The following is a 21,320-nucleotide window of genomic DNA, read 5'->3' on the forward strand; positions in this document are numbered from 1 at the left end:
GGCAGATCGGAACGGTCTCTGTTGGCTGCCAATTTGTTTTGAGGCCCAATTGAAAGTAATGGTTATTAACTTTGCAGCCCCAGACCATTTGGGCTACTTGCTGCCATGTGAGCCTGCCCATCGATTAAGATACCTGGAGGCCGTGCTTTGGAGGCCCCCATCTATTGATTGGCTACAAGAGGCAGGGTCTCCTTTGTAATGGAGCTCCTGTGGATGCTCACCTAACACTGACAGGGCCATCCTGTATTTATTTACTTCACCTATAGCCCACTTTTCTTCCCAGTGGCTTATGGTCCCCTTTTATTCTCACAACAACCCTAAGAGTTGGGTCAGACTGAATGTGTTACTGGCCCAATATCATGCAGCAAGTTTCCATAGCAGAGTGGGGCTTCAAACCGTGGTCTTCCAGATCCTAGTCTGTGAAACTTTGCTAACTCACAGAAGCCATTCTATTGACTTGAATGCACTTAGGAGGGTCCAGTTCTGCACTGGATGGCACTGTAAACCTGTCTAGCTTTCAGTGTGGAGTGACAACTCTTCTCTTTCCCCAAATATTTTGTTGATTTTTTTTCTTGAAGTGGCTGTTCTCCCAAAAGAGATCAAGGCTCTAAAGGAATTAAAATAGTTCCGCAGGGCCTGCATAAAGGAGCTCCTCCACCAGGCATTTGGCTAAGGTCAACCAGAACCGACAACACCCACTGGGCCCCTGAACCTCCCTCCCAGGAATCCATGCACCTGACTTAGACAACCAAGGTTCTGTTTGATTATTATTCTGTTAAATGGTTATATTGTTGTTGTTATTGCTGTTGTTATCATTACCACTGTTATTATTCGATTCTATTCAATATGTAAAATTGAGTGTGATGTACAGTTACTTCATGCTCCATGTGAACCACTCTGAGCCTCAGGGGAAGGTGGTATATAAATGTAATAAAATAAAAAAATAAAACAAAACTGGGATTAAATTCAGACAACTTCAGTCACATGCAACTTCAAATTGAATCATAAGCATAGGAACAGATCACCAGGTTTGTGTACCACCCAAGTATACCAGCAGGGAAATCACAGCTCTATTCCATTTTGCTCCTAGATTTCTGTGCGGTTCCCTGGTGTTATGAAGTTCTGGCCACCTTGGAAATAAAGAAACAGGGCTGCATCAATGGGGCCCAGATTTCCCCAGCCTGGAGCTGGCAACACTATGCCCTCCATCCCCTGCCAAGTGGCCTGGCAATTCAAAGAGGAGTTGAATGAGCATGTGCCATCTACTGTACTAGCTCCATACCAGGCTTAAAAATAGGGAGGCCAGGCTCCAGATGGGACTTGAGGATCCCCTGGAATTACAGCTCATCCCCAGACTCCAGAGATTAGTTCCCCTGGAGAACATGGATGGCTTGGAGGGGGGACTCTATGCCACTGTACCTCAGTCCCTGTCCTCCTCAGTCTCCATCCCCAAATCTCCAGTAGTTTCCCCACCTGGATCAGGCAAGCCTATGCTTACTCCCCATCCACTGCTGGTGACTGGAGGTCGGATGAAATTAGCAACCCTCCTCAGAAGCAGGCCATTGAGGAAGGTGGCTGGAACGGAAGGGGAAGCAGGTGCTGCAGACACACTCACACCACTGCCCTCTGCAGTTCAGAATCTCTGCAAGCCCAAGCAGGACAGAAAAGGTTGCGATGGACAAGGGCAGGTATATGCCCAGGGCAGGTATATGCCCAGTGTGAATGTGGAGGGGGCACAGTTGCCTTGCAAAAGGTCCCAGGCTCGATCCCTGGCATCGTCAGTTAAAAGGAGGTGATGTGGGAGAGCCACGGCCAGCGTGAGTAGACCATTCTGACTGTGACCGACCGAGGTCTGCTTCAGTACAAGGCAGCTCCAGTGTGCTCAAGGGCACTGAATGCCTCCCCTCCCTGAAACTTACCTTCTTGCCGTTTGAACCCCGCCTGTGATTCAGAACCAGCCTGGATGAAAAGAAACCTACTTGTCGGGGAGAGAGCTTGAGGGAGCTGCAGGCTGGGGGAGACTTCCTCATTCTTCAACGATGCAGCCTTTTCAGACTGTTGACAGTAAATTCGATTTTATACCAGAGGATTGGAGGCATCCTATCAGCCACTTTCTTACTACTGGCTTAGTTTGCACCCCCATCCACCCTCTCTTTCTCATTAGGGCAGATCTTTAAGAACACAGATGTACCACAGTCACAGTTAGTTTGTGCTTTGCATTGAAGTAAGTCCTGCTAAATAAAGTGTGTGCTATTCTCTTCTGACTTAAAGTAGTCTGTTATGTTCCTTTCCTTATCCCCCCCACCCCATACCTTTTAACTTAGCATATACCCATCCTCTTCCTCTGGAATGACTTATGTGAGGCTCCCTGTGGTCTCCCTACACAGATGCTGATCACATCCACAATAAAAAAAAATCTGAGTAAAGAAGAAGAGGATTCAATTGCATGGCTGTGAGCATTTGCATGTACAGTCTTAGACTCACACCCATCTTAATCATAGGTTTGGAAGGGCTTAACTCTGTTAAGAATTGTGCTTAACACAATCACATATATATATTTTATCACATATATATATGTTATAAAAGATGTATCGCCTGCCTCTCCTTTTAAAAGGCTTTCTAAGTAGCGTGCCTCGAATCAGGCTGTTACATTCTTACAAAGCCCAAATTAGATAACCAACATTTGTAAATTTATTTCAGAAAACTATGACTCACCCTGTTAGGCTGCTAGGAGTAAATGAAACAGTCCATTGTTCAACAGTCAGTTTTGTGGCTGGCTTGTATGCAAGAGGAGCTGTGGCCATGTTTGGAAGAGGACTGCCTGTTTTATTTGCCGGCCTGCAGCAACATTACGCAATATCTAAGGTTAGAATATCATAGATAATGGAAAACCCTGCCAGAATTTCTAAGGAATAGGCTAACAGCTCTACCCTCGGGAAAAATAGAGCTTAATAACTACCTTGTCAGAGCCTTCCTTATGATTTACTCAAGGGAGAAGATAACCGTTCAAATTCTTCAACCACTATAGGCAAGAACTAAGAGGATGAAGCCTGCTGGAAGAAGGTCCGCAGGAGTTCAGCAGGGAACCTGAAGCCCTTGTTTTTGCAGGTTACACAATGAAATCCCACAGACTTTCTCCCAACATTCTTCCGAATCCTCGCCTTTGTCTGTAGCAGTTGTAGAATTTGATCTGTACTCTGGTGCTTATGCTACTACAGCAATGTGATCATGTTCAAAATTTTAAAAACCTACAGCATGGAGGGGATGAGGGGAGGGCGGGAAGAGAGACAGACCATTGGTCGGAGTTGAAACGTCATCCTTTGAAGCAGGAAACAGAGGAACCAACTCAACTCTTTTGAGCTTCCACTTTAGGTAACCAGAAATTTCCTCCCAGAGAAAAGGGAGGAATCTGGTTTTATTCGCATTCGTAAACCACAGAGCAAACAGGGAGTACATTCAGACCTTTGTCTGAATTTTGAGATTTTTGTGTGAAATGCTTGTAATTCTGCAGAGCATTAAGACGGCCATGGTGCCATTTTCTGTGGCCGTGGAAACAGTCTTGGTGTAGGCTGACTACCTGCGTTGTGTCTATTATTCCACCGTCATTTTGATCTTTTCTCCTCCATTTTCGTGACTGACTTGTAAAACCCAATGAGTCATTCCTTCTTTCTCTTCGTTTGTTTGGAGTTGTTTCCATACTAGTCACTTTGTTTGGAACTGACATTATTCATCTGCATTTTAGTGGATAAGCCAGCAGATATCATGGGCAACCCACTGCATTCTAGTGTTTACCCTGTTCTCCTCCAGTCATTTTTCTGATCTGATTTGTGTTGATTAAACTAAAACGAAAAGTGGTTGCGGAGCCAGGCTAGCCAACCAAAGAGCTCTTCTCAAAGCCCTTGTCTTTTCCTCCTTTGTTTCTGCTTCTGGCTTCACTGTTTCCTGTCTTCTCACAGTGGGTCATAGCATGTCTTAACCAAAAGTTAATTACTGTTTCTTGAGGTGGCTGGTAGGAGAGATGGGCTACTGCTTCTTACTTGGTAGCCAACGCTACACCTGCTATTCTTATTTATTTATTTATCTATCACAGTTTTATAGCTGGACTATGAGAATCATAAAAGGGCCATGCGCAATGGCTTTGTCGGCAAAACATAAAGCAGGACAAAGCAAAAACTGGTAATAGTCTATTCAGGATGGCCACGGCCATTGGAGAACGAGGAGAATGAATTAGACTGCAAAAGCAATGAAAAGGAGGGAACTACAGGGTGAAGCTGAACCTTTGCTGAACGGGACCTGCCCCGAAGCAAGATATAGTTGGTTCTTAAGCAAGGGGGGAGAGGGGCATTGCATATATTGCCAGGCATCCATCCAGTGGCTAAGTGCCATATGGAACTGAGTTCAGTTTCTTTGCTTACAGCTGATGGCAGGAAAGGACTGACTGAGCAGCCCAAAAGTGTCCTGGTGTATCAAATCGCCTCTTGAAGGATACATTTTGATCCTGTTCAGCTGCCACTTGTTCATGCTGAGTAGTCTAGGGAGGCATATGCTTCAGTAATCCCACCCATGGAGTCCTGGCAGTCCTCCCAACAGAGGGTATGATCTTGAAGGATTACAATGCCAACAACTGTGCTGAAGTTAAGCAGATTTGAAGCTGGTCAGTGCCTGGGCAGAGGAACTCCCAGGTATGCTGCGTTGGGTCCTGGCGTGGGGGTGGAAGGGCAGAACAGAAATATAAGGAAGGAATAAAGGAATATACCGCTAGTGTTGAAACCGAGCAACCGCTAACAATGACTGGAAACAAGGCAGGCTCAAACCCAGTCTTGTCATGCCTCTCACCGGACAGGAAATACATGGCAAAGGGGGTTGGGTAATCATTGAAAAACAGTTATACAACACGAAGTTTATAGAGAAATTAGGGTTGCCAACTCTGAGTTGTGAAATAGCTGGAGATTTGTGGGGTAAACCCGGAGGAGAGTGGGGTTTGGGGAGGAAAGGGATCTCAGAGGGGTGCAGTGCCATAGACGAGATTCTGCCCTCCAAAGCTGCCATTTTATTTGGGGAAGCAATCTCTACTGTCTGAGGAGCAGTTGTAATAGGAGGATCTCCATACCCAAACTGGAAATTGGCAACCCTACTTAGCAGGTTTACTAAGATTGCCAACTCTGGAGGTTCTTGAGGCATAGCCTGGGGAGGGAGGGTTGCCACAGAATCAACCCTCCAAAAGAGCCATTTTCTTCAGGGGAACTATGTTGCCTGGAGATCAGTTCTAATTCTAGGTCATCTCCAGGCCCCATCTGGAGGTTGGCACGTAGGGTTTCTATCTCCGGGTTTGGAAATACCTGAAGATTTTAGGGGCAGAGCCTTGGGGAGGGGAGGAGAGGGACCTCAGCAGGGTATTCTTTCACAGAATCCACCATCCAAAGCTCCAGGGAATTTTCAGGTGCTACCTGGAGGTTGGTAACCCTATTCCCTAATTCTTGTTGTTGTTGTTGTTAGGTGCGAAGTCCTGTCCGACCCATCACGACCCCATGGACAATGATCCTCCAGGCCTTCCCTAATTCTACCCATAAGTAATTGTTACCCTATCCAAGGGGGTTTACTCCCAAGAAAGTGCTCTTAAGATTGCAGGCTTAATGTATTAAATATGAGTCCAGTAAGAGAACAGCATAATGTTTGCCAGTTATCCCAACGCCTTTGCAGCCATTGGCCGGAACAGCGGTAAGCAGGAACAAGCTGGCAACTGGGTAGGGTACTGTTTGCACACTTTGCCTTATATTACCCCAAACAAAAAGGCTAGGAAGCGCCTCTCTTTTTTAAATGAATGTTGAAAGACTCAGGCAGAGGGCCAGGCCCATATGGGGCTCTCTTTTGCTCTTCCTGGTTCAATCAGCTGGAGACTATCTCCCCGGATTGGTCTTTTTTCCTTTTCCTCGCATTTGTGTTCCCAGACCGTGCTTCAAAACAATACAGTTATAAATGAAACCTTCCTGCTAGCCCCCAGACCCGGGAGCCTGTTTTCAGACAGTTATGTAAGCATTTATCTTGTAGACAGGTGTCTGTCTCCGTTGTTAGTTCCTGGCAGGCTTGGAACAAGCCTAAACCAATCTGATTTCAGCTGGGACATTGCCTGCACTCTTTCTGTGTCGACATGAAAGCTCTGGCCTCCTCATTAGGGAAGAGAGCAGAGGACAGACTTGGCGTGCTGAAGTCTGTCCTCAGTTGAAAAGGATTTGGGCTGGAAGGGAAGGACTGAAGAAATGCTGCAAGTACAGATTGACTCTCCTAGACTTGTCCAACTCAATCTGACTTCACAGAGACATTTTCCTATTTCCCTTAGAGAAGGAAATAGGCAGGTAACATACAGAGTCATCAAAACTGGCTTGGCATATCCCTGGAGATATGCAGGGAAGGTTGGGGCCTGGAGAGGAGGGTTTCCAGGCTCCAGGTGGTGACTGGAGATCTCCTGGGACCACAACAGGTCTCCAGACCAGAGAGTTTTCCTGGAGAAAACAGCTGCTTCAGAAGGTAGACTCTATGGCAGGGGTAGTCAACCTGTGGTCCTCCAGATGTCCATGGACTACAATTCCCATGAGCCCCTGCCAGCGTTTGCTGGCAGGGACTCATGGGAATTGTAGTCCATGGACATCTGGAGGACCACAGGTTGACTACCCCTGCTCTATAGCATTATGCACCACTGCAGTCTCTCCCCCCTCCAGACTCCACCCTCTTCAGACTCCAAATCCCCATGTACTTCCCAACCCAGAGCTAGCAACCCCACATAGGGAGATGGGATTTTGACAGTGGGACAGGACTCTATTTCCTTTCCTCCAGGGGACCTGAATGCTGGAGTCAGGAGACTACTTTGTAGGATTCTAGGCCCCACCGGGAGGTTGGCAACTGTAGCAATACTAACAATTTTCAGAGCTGTAGGCCCATAGAGATACTAGGGGGGGATACAGATATAAGTCCACAGACACGAGCGATTTCCTGTCTTAAATGCTGCAATTGATTTACATGTATATGTGGAAAGGAACACAAAAAGCGAGTCACCCAGCTGCTACTGGAACCTAATCTGAGCCTGATCACTGATGCTTGAATGTTGCTGAAAGGTGACAGTAGGTTTCTTGCCCTCCTGTGCACATGGCTCAGCATGGCACCTGCCGCTCTTGTCATGTTCTTACCCCCATCTTTTCTCCCAATAACCCTGAGATTGAGAGAGTCTGAATGGCTCAAGGTCACCCAGTGAGCTTCATGGCAAAATGCGGACATAGAACAGGGTCTCCTCAGCCTTCGTCCAATGTGGTCTCCTCTTACGCCCTTGATTTCTAAAAACTAATCAGCATCCATGTCTTGAAACAGATATATTCAGGACAGACCGTTGTTTTAACCTCTCAGAGAAAAACCAACAAAGAGAACTGGGTTATCATAGAGACTAATAACAGATTCATTGTGGTATAGGTTTCTGTTGTCAGTGGAGCAGAGAATCCCCTGTTTAAAGGCAACAGTTTACAGGCAATCTGAAATCCAAGAGTGTCCCTATTGAAAAGAAAGTAAACGGGGGGAGGGCAGTCTGGAATACACTAGTAAATACAGGAGATGTCCCTAGCCTTCAAAGTTGGTTCCTAAATTTTGCAAAAATGTCTGCAATCTGATCTCTATAGAATCATAGAATCATAGAATAATAGAGTTGTAAGGGGCCATACAGGCCATAGTGCATAGGCCCCTGCACTATGCAGGACACTCACAACCCTATTGCGATCCACTGTAACCTGACACCCCCTTGAGCCTTCACAGAATCAGCCTCTCCTTCTGATGGCTATTCAGCCTCTGTTTAAAAATTTCCAAAGATGGAGAACCCACCACCTCCCGAGGAAGCCTGTTCCACTGAGAAACCATTCTAACTGTCAGGAACTTCTTCCAGATGTTTAGATGGACTTTCTTTTGAATTAATTTCATCCCATTCATTCTGGTCTGTCCCTCTGGGGCAAGAGAGAACAATTCTGCTCCGTCCTCCATATGGCACCCTATTAAATACTTGAAGATGGTTATCAGATCCCCTCTCAGTCGTCTCCTCTCTAGGCTAAACAGACCAAGCTCCCCCAACCTTTCTTCATATGTGTTGGTCTCCAAACTCCTCACCATCTTTGTTGCCCTCCTCTGGACACATTCCATTTTGTCAACATCCCTCTTCAACTGAGGTGTCCAAAACTGAACACAGTACTCCAAGTGAGGCCGAACCAGATCAGAGTAAAGTGGTAACGTCACCTCCCGTGATCTGGACATGATACTCCGTTTGATACAGCCCAAAATCCCATTTGCCTTTTGAGCCACTGAGTCACACTGCTGACTCATGTTCAATGTATGGTCTACTAAGACTCCTAGATCCTTTTCGCACAATATACTGCCAAAACAAGCCTCCCCCATCCTATATAGGTGTGTTTGGTTTTTCATCTATTCCATTGCTCCTTTGACTAATATATGTATTCAAGACCAATACAGAGGCTTCATTTTGAGGACATGAGTACATGAAGCAAGATGGCCAGGTACATTTTTAGGAGAAATTTATCTTGGGTCAAGAATCCATCCTTTGTTGAGGCATTAACCCAAGATTTAGAATGCCACACAGTTTCTCTTTATGCAGTTACTTCATTTATACCCTGACTTTCTACAGAATGGAGACTAAAAGCAGCTTACAGCATTCTCCTCTCTTCCATTTTATTCTCACAACAACCCTATGAGAAGGTAAGGTGAAGAGAGTGTGACTTACCCCAGAGGCACCCAGCAAGTTTGCATGGCAGAGCAGAGATGCAAACCTGGGTTTCCCAGAGCCTAGTTTGACTGGCACATTAACCACTAAGCCATGCTGGCTCTCAAGTCCAGCCTAGTCTATTCCGTGTGACCTTGGATGATGTCAGGAGGGTTGTGGAGCCAATCAAGTAGAGGTGAAATGGGACATACCGACAGCTACGCTGGATAGATTATATGGATGATGCAGGGGGGAAGTATCCGGCAGAATAGGATGTGAACAAGCAGGAAGTAATCGTTCCATATGACTTGCCCTCAATGCCTCATCCCTCTGTACTAGTATAATGGGGCTGAGTCAGGGTACGTAGAAAAAGTTGATTTAGGTTTCAGTATCATGATTCAGTATTGATGTCACATACCCTTTCAACAGGCAGTAAATAATTTGGACAGGGAAGCACCTGGCCACAGTGATCCATGCGATGGTCACCTCTAGAACAGATTTCTATAACTTGCTCCGGAAATTACAGCTGGTGCAAAATGTGGCTGCTAGGGTCCGCACAGGAACATCTTGGAGGGCCCATATCCAGCCTGTGCTGGGAACTTGGTTGCTGGTTGCCGCCCAGATCTGGTTCAAGGTTTTGATCTTTAAGGCCCTTCATGACCTGGGACCCGCATATCCGAGGGACTGTCTGTTGTCCTATGCCCCCCGCATAGCCTTATGCTCTGCGGCCACAAACCTATTGGTCATTCCTGACCCCAGAGAAGTGTGCTTGGCCTTGACCAGGGCCAGGGCCTTTTCAGTCCTGGCCCCTACCTGGTGGAATGAGCTTCTAGTAGAGCTGTGGGCCTTGCAGGAGCTATTGGCATTTCACAGAGCCTGCAAAACTGAGTTCTTCCACCAGGGTGCGGCCAGAGAGGTGAGGAAGATCTGATTGGGGCAACATTAAGACCATCTGTTAACTATGGCCCCCTCTTCCCACTCCCTTTATTAGATGTTTTATTGGGAGATGGGAGATTGAAGACTACCGGCATGTTTTTGGGTTTGTTGTTGTATGTTTTTTGTTGTCCTTGGACTGTTTTAATGGGATTTTATTGGGGTTTTTAGCATGGAAAATTGTAACCCGGCATGAGACAGTCTCGGGAGTGGCAGGAAATAAATGTTAATAATAATAATAATAATAATAATAATAATAATAATAATAATAATAATAATAATAATAATAATAATAATAATAATAATAATAATAATCTGAAGGCTACAGTCACTGGTGTTCTCCACTGTTATCTCTACAAAATGGCCACCAACATTCTCGGAGCACAAGTGTGGGCTGGTACATCTACAAGAGTTGACACCTGGAGGCTACTATAAATTGCAATATGTGTGCACTTTAGTTGCTATTACTACTGGGGTTGCCAGCTCTGGAAAATGTCCTGGCTATTTGGGGTTTGAACCTGGGGGAAAGGGGCCTTAGCTCCCAGAGTCTACCTTCCAAAACAGCAGTTTTCTGCAGGAGAACTGATTTTTGTAGTCTGGAGATCAGTTGTAATTCTAGGAAATCTCCAAGCCCCAGCCAGAGGTTAGCAACCAGAGCTGCTGCCTCCTGCTCAGGTCAGGCAATTTTCTTCATCCCAATATAATTTTTTTAATGCTTGTGCTAGCATGGAGAAAATTATCCAGGTGTTGGGCAGCAGCACACAAATATCTTTAATATGTTGATTGTACATGAGTGTAAAACACCATCAAATCATGGCTGACTTATGGCATTCCTTCTGAAACTGCATTGTGTCTCTAGCTATTTCAATATGAGCAGGTTCCACTTTTGTTGATCTTTGAGAATCTTTCAAAGGTTGTGTGGGTTTTACTTTACAAATGGCTACAGTTGAATCAAATATCCAGGCTCAGAGTCCTAAAGAATGGTCTCATTTTTACAATGTTCCCTGGCTGCAAAATAATTCTGGTGTTAAACTAATTTAGTTTGGCTTTTGAATTCTGGAAGAGTAACTTTGTTAGGCCCATGTCTACACTACAGATTTAGCCTTGTTTGGCAGTCATTCCTGTCCCTAAGGAGGCAGGGTCTGGAGATCTCGGCACCTTTCATAATCTCCAATGCTCAGAATTATCTGTGAGAAGCCACAGCGCTTACACGAATTCACATACAATGGAGACAGGAGTGGTTTTCAAGAGAACTCAATCTGAAAAAGAAACCTTTACACAGTGTATCAATCGATTTCTTAGGTCTTGCTGCTTTATGCTTCTGTTTGTACAAGTTCAAGTGGTTCAAGTATTCCTCAACACACACATTATTTAGGGTTATGAGAGCAGTTCTGGATAAGACCTGAGTAGGATTGCCAGTTCCAGGTTGGGAAACTCCTGGAGATTTGGGGTGGAGTCCGGGGAGGACAGGGACAGGGGAGCCAGGGGAGAACAGTGGGGAATGCCACAGAGTTCTCCTTTCAAAGTAGCCATTTTCTCCAGGGGAAACCTATTTCTTTAGTCTGGAGATGAGCTGTAATTCCAGGAGATCTCCAAATCCTATCTGGAGGCTGGCATCCCAAGATACGAGTCATACTAGTTTTGGACTCAGATTCAGAAATCAGATTGCAAAGTGAGCTCCAGGATAGCCCCTTTCTTCAACCCAAAATCCTACCATTGTTTCTGCTTGCAATCTTAAGGGCCATTATCTTCAGCTTCTTGCTGTCTTTATTAAGGGCACTGTGAATATTTATTTACAAGCATGGATATACAGGCAACTTTCACACGTTGCAATGATGTAAATATAAATAGGCCCACAGAAATCAATGTACTGTAAGTCTTGACCAGAGCACTGGGCATGGGAGTTTAGCAGACAAAAGGTTTCCATTGCATATGAATGCCCTAGAGAGCCAGCTTGGTGTAATGGTTAAGAGTGGCAGCTTCTAAACTGGAGCCCTGGGTTTGATTCTCCACTCATCCACATGCAACCAGCTTGTCATAGCCCTGTTAGAAGTTGTTCTCACAGAGCAGTCTCTCTCAGAGCTCTCTCAGGCCATTTCCACATTAGGAGACATACCTTGTCCTGGCCTCACTTTGGATTTCCTTTGAATACTACGACTCTAGCCTTTCTGCATTTGGGCTTTCCTCCCTTTATTTCCCAGGCTAAAATTCATGACTCTGTGCTTTCCACACAGTGATTCCATATGAGGAATTTGCCCCTGCACAGCCTCTCATTGCTCACAGGTTTTAATATTGCTTCCTCGTGACATCAGCAGCTACCTGTAGCTCTCCAGTGGGTGGTGCGAGTTTTCATCAAGTTTACTCCGTAATGAGGGAAATTGCAAAATCCTGATTTCCCTTTCTTGTCATGCTGCAAATCAGGGTGCAAACGGGGGCAAGCCCGTCTGAAAGGAGAAACACATAACAGTCTTGGTACCATTGTGCCCAGTTTACTATCACACATTTGCAAGCAGGAGGTGGCGCACATTTTACGCCTCCATGCAGAATTAGTCTGAGTCCGATGGAGACAGCCTCCCATCATGCTTTGCTCCCTTCCCCTTTTAAAAAACTATGTTTTTTGCAAAATGGTGCCTGCTTAGACCTTTGTTTGGTGTAGTGGTTATGAGTGCGGACTTCTGATCTGGCGAGCCAGGTTCGATTCTGCACCTTCTCACATGCAGCCAGCTGGGTGACCTTGGGCTCAACACAGCACTGAGAAAACTGTTCTGACCGAGCAGTGATATCAGGGCTCTCTCAGCCTCACCCACCTCACAGGGTGTCTGTTCTGGGGAGAGGAAAGGGAAGGCAACTGTAAGCCCCTTTGAGCCTCTTTCAGGTAGAGATAAGTGGCATATAAGAACCAACTCTTCTTCTTCTAAAGCTGTTCTGACTGAGCAGTGATATCAGGGCTCTCTCAGTCTCACCTCCCTCACAGGGTGTCTGTTGTGGGGAGAGGAAAGGGAAGGCGACTGTAAGCCACTTTGAGACTCCTTCAGGTAGGGAAAAGCGACATACAAGAACCAACTCTCTTCTTCTTCTTCTTCTTCTTCTTCTTCTTCTTCTTCTTCTTCTTCTTCTTCTTCGTGCCCCTTAATCCCACTATTCTGCACCCTTGATTGCCTCCTCCCTTCCCCTCAAAGTGTTCTGAATGTTGTTGTTTTTTTAAGCTTGGGTTATAACAATATAACAGTGCTGTGTAAGACTGCAATACTACTTTTTAAAAACTTAAAAACAGTGTTGTAATGTGATCACCCCTTTTTAAAAAAACAGGCAGATTTTTCAGAACTGAAGGAGGGAGGCAGAGGGGAGAGAGGGAGGATGGTGACAAGGAAAGAGTTATTCCCGAACAACTCAAAATGGCAGGTGTGGGGGGGGGGACCTGATTGCATACATTTCCACTTTTGGCAGCCCGCAATTAGACCCCGTTAGAATTCATTTAAAAAAATGAAAGCTGGTTTTCTGAGAATTCCTTTGCTGCAGGGCAGGTGAGGGGGCAATTTTGCTCTGTACCTGAAGAGGCAAATGTCAGTGCACAAATGGGTGAAAAACTAGACCCTTTAAAAATGCAAATCCCTAGTACTGAAGCCGTCTCAGCCTCACCTGCTTCACAGGGTGTTCTGTTGTGGGGCGAGGAAAGGAAAGGCAATTGCAAGCCACTTTGAGACTCCTTCTGGTAGAGAAAAGCAGTATATAAGAACCAGCTCTTCTTCTAGACTTAGAATTTTGTAAACCATTGGGGCATTTGTTTTAAAATGATAGAAAGGTGTTCTTTTTAAAAAAAAAATAAAATTTTTTTACTGATTTATTTAAATAAAAAAACCACCCTGGACCTCTAGGGAAGGATGGGGTATAAATGCGAAAATAACTAAATAAAATAAAAATTCTAAAAATCCCAGTCTATTTTCCTGAACTTGAAGTTGTTGTTTTGTGTGTTTATGAAAGGCTGGGCATCTGTCAGAGGTAGGGTGGGAAGTGCTGTCAAGTCACAGCTGATGTGTGGCAATCCCGCAGGCCTTTCCAAGCAAGAGATGTTCAGAGGGGGTTCTGTGTAGCTGCCCTAGACTTCCTCATCATCCTCCCACCCAGGGACTCCCCAGAGCTGACTGCTTCACTTCTGAGAACCGTGGGATCAGGCTAGTCAAGGTGTGAGTTTGTTGTTGTTATTGTTGTTGGCAGTGGTAGTGGTGGAGGAATGTGCCATTGAGTTGCACTTGACATAATCCTGTAGGGCTTTCAAGACAAGAGATGTTCATAGGTCTTATCCATCGACTGACCTTGCTCAGCTTCTGAGATCTGACAGGATTGGGGTAGCCTGGGTCATCGAGGTCAGGGCAGCACCAGATGGTAGAGTAAATGATAGTGGTATTTAGTCAATGCTAGTGACATGATCCACATTCTTAGCCCTGATTTATTCTATGTACAGAGTTGCACTGAGAGGGGCTAAGCCACACAAATACCACCATGCTGTAAAGCAATTCCAGGCTCGGTTAGGGATGCCAGTCCCCAGGTAGGACCTGGGGATCTCCCGGGTTTTCAGCTCATCTCCAAGAGACAGAGAGCAGTTCCCGTGGAGAAAATGACTGCTTTGGAGGGTGGACCATAGCATTTTACTTCCCTGAGGTCTCTCCCTGCCCCAAATCCTGCCCATTCCCAGCTCCATCCCCAAAGTCCCCCAACCCAGAGTTGGCAACACTAGGCTCAGTCAAACATTGTCCTGGACCATCAGAACATCCTGGCCATGCCTCCTATCCATCCAGCTGCTAAGTGACTGGTTTAGACAAACTCCCTTCATCAACCTTGGATTATGTCACAGGGATGTATGCCCACCTTGCACTGGCTCAGGCCTATCTGTTGTGCAGAAATTCTATCGTTTCCATGCAGCAGCCATGCAGCAGGTTGCTCTACCAAATCGCAGAGCCTTTTCCAGAGTGCGCACAGCTTGTGATATTTGAATGTTTGCCATACACTTGGCGTCTGTGTATATAAATACGGAGTGTACGTCTCTGCCCATATGAGTGCTTACAGCAGATCATCCAGCATGCTGCGTAGCTATGGAAGCAGGCGTAGATCCTTTAATTTATAAAACTATGACATGGATTTGGGTAGACGCATTACTCTGGGCGTTTCAGATCACCCAAATATAAATCTTTTATTCTTAGCATAAAAGCAGCCTTTACCGGGACCCAGGGTTTTTTGGGGGGGAGGGGTTGGGGGGCAGTTATCAAGATGATAACTGCACTTAGCTGTGCTTAAGACAGCTATATCTAGTCCTCTCTCTCTCTCTCTCTCTCACACACACACACCTTCAGGGCAGATGTACACTGCAGCACTGGAGACAGGACACACAAAGCTTTTTAAAAGCTTCTTTTAAAACTGTTGGTTTTTTTTAAGCGCGGGTATTTCTGCCAGAAATTCTGGATTTTTTTTTTTTTTGTTTGTTTGAAATGGCTGCATGAGTGCCCTGTGCCACGCTCGAATGGTACAGCAGGGAGCACTCCGCCTCTAATGAATTCTTTTTTAAAAGATGGGATCTCAAAGCGCACCGAATGGCACGAGCAGGGAGAGGGACCCTTTGTGCAGCTGCTTGACCCAGAGAAGTCAGTAGGTAACGGGACTCTCCCACAATCCCTTTCCCCGCACCGTTGACTGATGCCCTGTCCAGGGGACTGGGGGTGGGACTGTATTCAGCAGCAGCGAATGTTGTCGATGGAATGGTAGGGGGATGCTCTGGCTGGAAGAAAACTGTTGTTAGGTCCCCAGCAAGAAACGGAGAGGGCATTTTTTACACAACTACAAACAATCCTCTGGAAAGACCCTTTGAGAGGAAGCTGAGATTACACAATTGAAGTTGTTGGCTCGGTTTCTGATGTTCGCATTTGTTGTCTCTTCTCTTGTATTGTAGGGAATTTTAAAGGTCTGTGTAAGCAAATCGATCACTTCCTCGAGGACACGGAGTATGAAGCCGACACAGCAGAATATTTCCTCCGTAAGTCCACAGTTTCTTTCTTTCCCCCTTTTGAATCGCTTCGCATGTGTGCCTACTAGCACCTGAGTGCCTTTCGCTTCCAGGAGATGACGTTAGACAAAACTAATTTCCCTCAAGGATGGACATGCTAGAATGGACAAAATGTGAACCCCCAAGCAGAACCCTTCAGTGAATCTGCCATAAAATATTCTGCCATTCTGTGCCTTTCCTATTTCTCCTGTGCATAACTTCACAGGGTTTTCGATTCATTTACAGGTAAATACATATGATATAGATATAGATAGATAGATATTTAAGCTAAGATTTCTTGCAATGCCGAATAAACCCATGCCGTTTGGTGAATAAACCAGAATTTATTAGTCTCTTCTCCAATCTGCCTGCACAGGTGTTTCACCGGTCTCATATACCTGCTGCTCCTGTGGACTGGGGCATCAGCAGTCCTGATGATCAGCAAAGAAAGGTGCAATGGAAGATTGGAGGAAAAGCAGAGGCATCATCTTAAGTGTTATACATTTGACTATTTAGAATCAGAAATGCACACAGAAACCTGTCAGGTGCACATGCTCAAAAAATGTCTGGATTTTCCTGTCGTAAATACAAAGTGAACATCAGCGCATTCCAAGTCTTTTGAGCTGTTCCACATTCTCATGTTAACTAGCTATTTAAGTACCTGTTTATCTCCCTCTAGTGGTCTATTCAATATCAAACATCTTTATCTCCAGTTTATCTCCCTGTAGATTTAAACTGCAGGGAGATAAACTGAAAATAAAATGGCTTGATATGGAACCAACCACTAGAGGGAGGTAAACATGTGCAGAACAGGAAAGGGGGGCACCTCAGAGGAAACAGGAACTTCAGAGCCAGTAAAATGAGAATGCAAAAAAGCCATGTATCTGCAATGGGCTGTTCAGAACTAATGGTTACCATTGACCCCCTGGTCCTTTTATATACCCAAGTTTTCAAAGTAAGGTGTGTTGTCTTGTAACAAGCAATTTATGTCCCTTAGGCTGCCAGTGGTGGAGCAGGAAGGGAACATTCCTAGAACGAAATAGTGATAGCTCAACTAGTGCAACGTCCCCAAAAGCATTGCATTATTCACTGCACAGTGGTACTATGATGGTGCAAATATTTAGAATTTGGGCAATTTTTGCTTGGCAGAAACTGAGAGGCTCCACTATGACAGCAACCATCCAAGGATGTGTTTATTGACTCCCTTACTTCATTTATCCTCCCCCTTTCTCACTGACACTTGAGGTGGGAAAATGCAGTCCTAGCAATATAATACTGTGTAGTGCAATAGAGGTTAGCCTTGTGATAGCACAGGGCCAGGTTATAAAAGACACCGAGCTGCTTCTGCCCCCTCCCCGATAAAGATGCCCTCAGGAAAGCCCCCCCCCCATCATGCCACTCAGACATCCTATGAAAACAAAGCATACAACCGAGAGTTAGGCTAAACAGACTAATCAGTAGTTCTATCTAAATGTAGCATGCAGTCCTATGGTCCAGTCCAGTCCACATGTTCATTCCCCATTCTTCAGCCAACAAACTCAGGGCAGTACAGATGGTGGCGCCATTTTATCCTTCTAACAACCTTATGATGAAACTAGGCTAAGAAATAGTGGTTACCCCAGGGTCACACAAAGGGCAGAACTAAAGCCCCGGGGGTTTAGAAGGGTGTCATTCTGCTTAGGAATGCCCCGATATCCCATTTTGCTTCTCAATAAAGCAGCCACAAGGTTTATAGATCTGCACTAGAAATGCCTGACTCGGCATCCTGACCTCCAGAGTGCCCAGGATCTGGAAATGTTGCCTTTCGCCTCCCCTCCCCTCTCAGTTGCCTTGTCACTCTGCGTGTCTTTTAACGCTTTCTTGTAATGCCCCATGCATCTGATTTGTCCAACTTCCTGCATTTCCAGCTTAGCACAGAAGTGGCAAAACTCTGTTGTGCCTTCCCAGCATAAATCACTGCATCTAGGGTTGCCCACTCCGGATTGGTCAGTACGGGGCAGAGCCTGAGGAGGCTGGCATTTAAGGAAAGCAGGGACCTCAACAGGCTCTTATGTACGGTGACCAGATTGTCCCACTTTTGGAGGGACATCTGGGGGCACCTGGCAAATTGTACTTATGTTGAAATTAAAAATATATATATTACAATACTATTTTTGCGTTCTATGCATTCTATGAAACTTTTTGTTGCTCCATATAGACCAAATATTTAATCAAGAAACACCCCCCCCCCCGGGTCAATGGTGTCCCACTTTACCAATGTTAAAATCTGGTCACCTTACTCTTATGTCACAGATGCCACCCTCCAAAACCACCATTCACTCAATAAGTTGGAGTTCAGTCAGAATTCCAGGGCTTTTCCAGGCTGCACCTGGAGGCTGGCACCCCTAATCTCACTTGTGTATCAAAACTAAAACCATTTAAAAATCATTCTTAGGGTGGGGCTCTTGGAAAACAAGGCCAATGCAGAGACTTCTCCAGGAACGGCTAGGCAGAAGCAGGAGTAGTTAAGTTTCACTTCCTCCTATAGCAGTCAAACTACTGTTGCAGTTCATTTCCCCAGGGCCTCCACTCTGTTGCAACATCCTCAGTCTCAGGAGCTCTTGAATCTGCTTTTCAGGGGAGAATCAGCTGTCCCTGGAAGGGTTAAGCTTCCCTCCCTCATGGGTCTCCTTCATTGCTACAAGCCCCACCCAAAGGCAATCATGAAGGGATTACTGAGGTCATTGAGTTGCTCTAAGGTGGCTCTTCTTCAAAGTTCAAGCAAGCACAACTATTAGATAAACAGACTGCCCATGCTTAGTGGCAACCTGATTTTGAGTCAAGGGTACACAACATAAGGCCTGCAGAGCCCTATTGAGCAGCTCGTGGCCTTTGTGGCCTACTCACTCCCACCATTTGGGAAGGGAGGCACCTGCACTTCATCCTGGGTCCAAGGGGTCTCTCAGGCATAGTGTTTCCCCTCCCCTAGGAAGGGACTGTAATGCTGTTCTCTGCCTTTCATCCTCCATCAGCTGCTTGCTGTCATCATCTCTGGGGCTCCAAGACCCTACTGTGATAGTCCTATCGCCCCCCTTTTGACAACAGGGAGCAGAATTTAGGTGAGCCTGGTCCATTCCCTGCCACAGTGAGGGCCAGCAAGAGTCAGCATGGTGTAGTGCTTAAGACTGGTGGCCTCTAATCTGGAAAACCAGGTTTGATCCCCTGCCCAACTTCTCCACCTGCAGGAAGCTGGGTGCCCTTGAGACAGTCACATTCTCTTGGAGCTCTCTTTGCCTCACCTACCTCACAGGGTGTTTGTTATGGGGAGAGGAAGGGAAAACAGTTGTAAGCCGCTTTGAGACTCCTTCAGGTCTTAAGGGCACAAAGAACCAGCTCTTCTTATTCTTCTACAGAGCTGGCCCCTGCAGCACTTCCGCTTTGGGGAGTCCCAACAATGAATAAAGAAATAAAGAATCAAATATATATTTTGTACCATTACTGTGTGAGGCAGGGCCTGGTGTTGTTAGAGGGTGGTCCACTCAGGTTCAGTCAAGATCCATACTGGCCCCTTTGAGATGCACAGCCCTGCTCGGAGTCAAATATTCTGGGTAGAAGCAGAAGGGAAAGACAGTGTCTTGGTGAACATCTGCCTGGCCACTGTCAGTAACTGCATGCAGGACAAGGGTCTTATATTAAAAATGCATCGCGTCTGTGTATTGGGTTCTCATTTGTCCTTGTTCTGAATAATTAGCACATGCAAATGAGCTTGCAAAGCCTTGTGCAGCAAAATGTTCTAGCAACCTTAACCATTGACATTAGTAAACATGACAATTAACCAGCTTAGGAACACTTGAAGCAGCCTTTTGTTTCAAGTCAAACCATTGATCCATGTAGTTGAGTACTGTTTCCTCTGACTAGCCGGAGCTCTCTTGAGTAGATAAAAATCTTTCCCATCAGTTAGTGATTGTAGCCTTTGAACTGGAGACGCTGTGGATTGAACGGATTGAACGGGGAAGGTTTTCAACTCAGAGCAGGTGCTCAGATTCAGAACAGTTATTCACAAGATCTTGGCTACTATACCTAGCTGCTAGACAACTTGAATCTAAGGCAGCCTTTCTCAACTTTTTTACTGTTGAGAAACATTTTTTCAAAACACAAATGGTGTGATCACAGAGAATATGGTTAAGAAGCATAGCTGGGTACATGCCCACCCAGGACCCCCCTCCCTTTCCATCCCCTCCAGGCCCATCATTGGCCATTTTGGGAGAGGTGGGTTATATCACCCAATAAATGTTTAACAAATTTTAAAAATATATAAAATTAATTAACTCCCACCCATACAGGATTTCACAATACCCTGCTCAAGAAAATCTGATCGAAGGTCTTGCAAAACAGACCTTCTAAGAAATTCTTCCCTCAGCATTCAAAGTAAGAATACAAGTTGAGATCTCCTATTTGTCCTTGACCCACGCTCATAGGTAACATCATACTATTTCTATGATCAGAACAAATGCGAATTAAAATACCTGTATTTGGCTTTAGTTTCATCATGGATTAATTAAAAGGAACAGAGATTTCAGGCTTCAGATTAAAAACGGAAGAACTGTGGTTCAGCGGTATCTCCTTGGCATGCAGAAGGTCCCAGGTTCAATCTCTGGCATCTCCAGTTTAAAAAGTACCAGGAAGTAAGTGATATGAAAGAACTCTGCTTCAGACACTGGAGGGAACTGCTGCAATACTGACCTGGATGGACCAGTGGTTCAATTCAGTAGTAGGCAGTTTCTTGCATTCATGTATTCTTTTTCTGGACTCTAAAGAAGCACACTGGTAGCTATTCTGAAGTTTTGAATTTGTGGTAAAGCCTTAAAGGTAAAGGTAAAGGTATCCCCTGTGCAAGCACCGGGTCATGTCTGACCCTTGGGGTGACGCCCTCTAGCGTTTTCATGGCAGACTCAATACGGGGTGGTTTGCCAGTGCCTTCCCCAGTCATGACCGTTTACCCCCCAGCAAGCTGGGTACTCATTTTACCGACCTCGGAAGGATGGAAGGCTGAATCGACCTTGAGCCGGCTGCTGGGATTGAACTCCCAGCCTCATGGGCAAAGCTTTCAGACGGCTGCCTTACCACTCTGCGCCACAAGAGGCTCATTGGTAAAGCCTTAGGCAGCTCCTAAGTCACTGGGTATTGTTCTATCACTGCAGGTGTATTCAGTTCTGAACCCCGTGTGTCTGAAAATTCAACTATACTTCATTCATTCATTCATTCATTCATTCATTCATTCATTCGGCTTATATGCTGCCCCTCACCGTGAAGTCTCAGGCGGTGTACACAAAACAGGACCAAGAAAATACACTGAACATTCATAGCCACTTCAAACAAAGAAATACAATAATTGCAGCTAACCAGTATTTTGTCAATTAACAGGAGCAAGATAACATATGAAAGGGACCTAGCACTTCCTGGCAGTGAGGTTAGTGATGGTGTCCTCATTGCTGGTCTTATCCAAAAGCCTGGCAGAAGAGCTGCTTTTTGCAGGCCCTGCAGAACTGTTTAGCTTCTAGATGTCTTCCATGCTTGTTTTTAAAAAATATTTTTCAGGCAAGTAAAAAATATACATAAGGTTTTACA

General features: G+C 45.5%; 1 protein-coding gene across 1 annotated transcript in view; it reads left to right on the forward strand.

The window, feature by feature from the left end:
* The window catches only part of CACNG2 (calcium voltage-gated channel auxiliary subunit gamma 2), a 140,323-nt gene that overhangs the window by 96,353 nt on the left and 22,650 nt on the right, over window positions 1-21,320 (forward strand). The window contains exon 2 of the mRNA XM_077339622.1: window positions 15,621-15,704. Coding sequence (XP_077195737.1) covers window positions 15,621-15,704 — 84 coding nt within the window. The remainder of the gene's footprint in view (window positions 1-15,620; window positions 15,705-21,320) is intronic.

The sequence above is a fragment of the Paroedura picta genome, chromosome 5 (genome assembly GCF_049243985.1).
Source record: "Paroedura picta isolate Pp20150507F chromosome 5, Ppicta_v3.0, whole genome shotgun sequence".
In the NCBI taxonomy this organism is placed as follows: Eukaryota; Metazoa; Chordata; class Lepidosauria; order Squamata; family Gekkonidae; genus Paroedura; species Paroedura picta.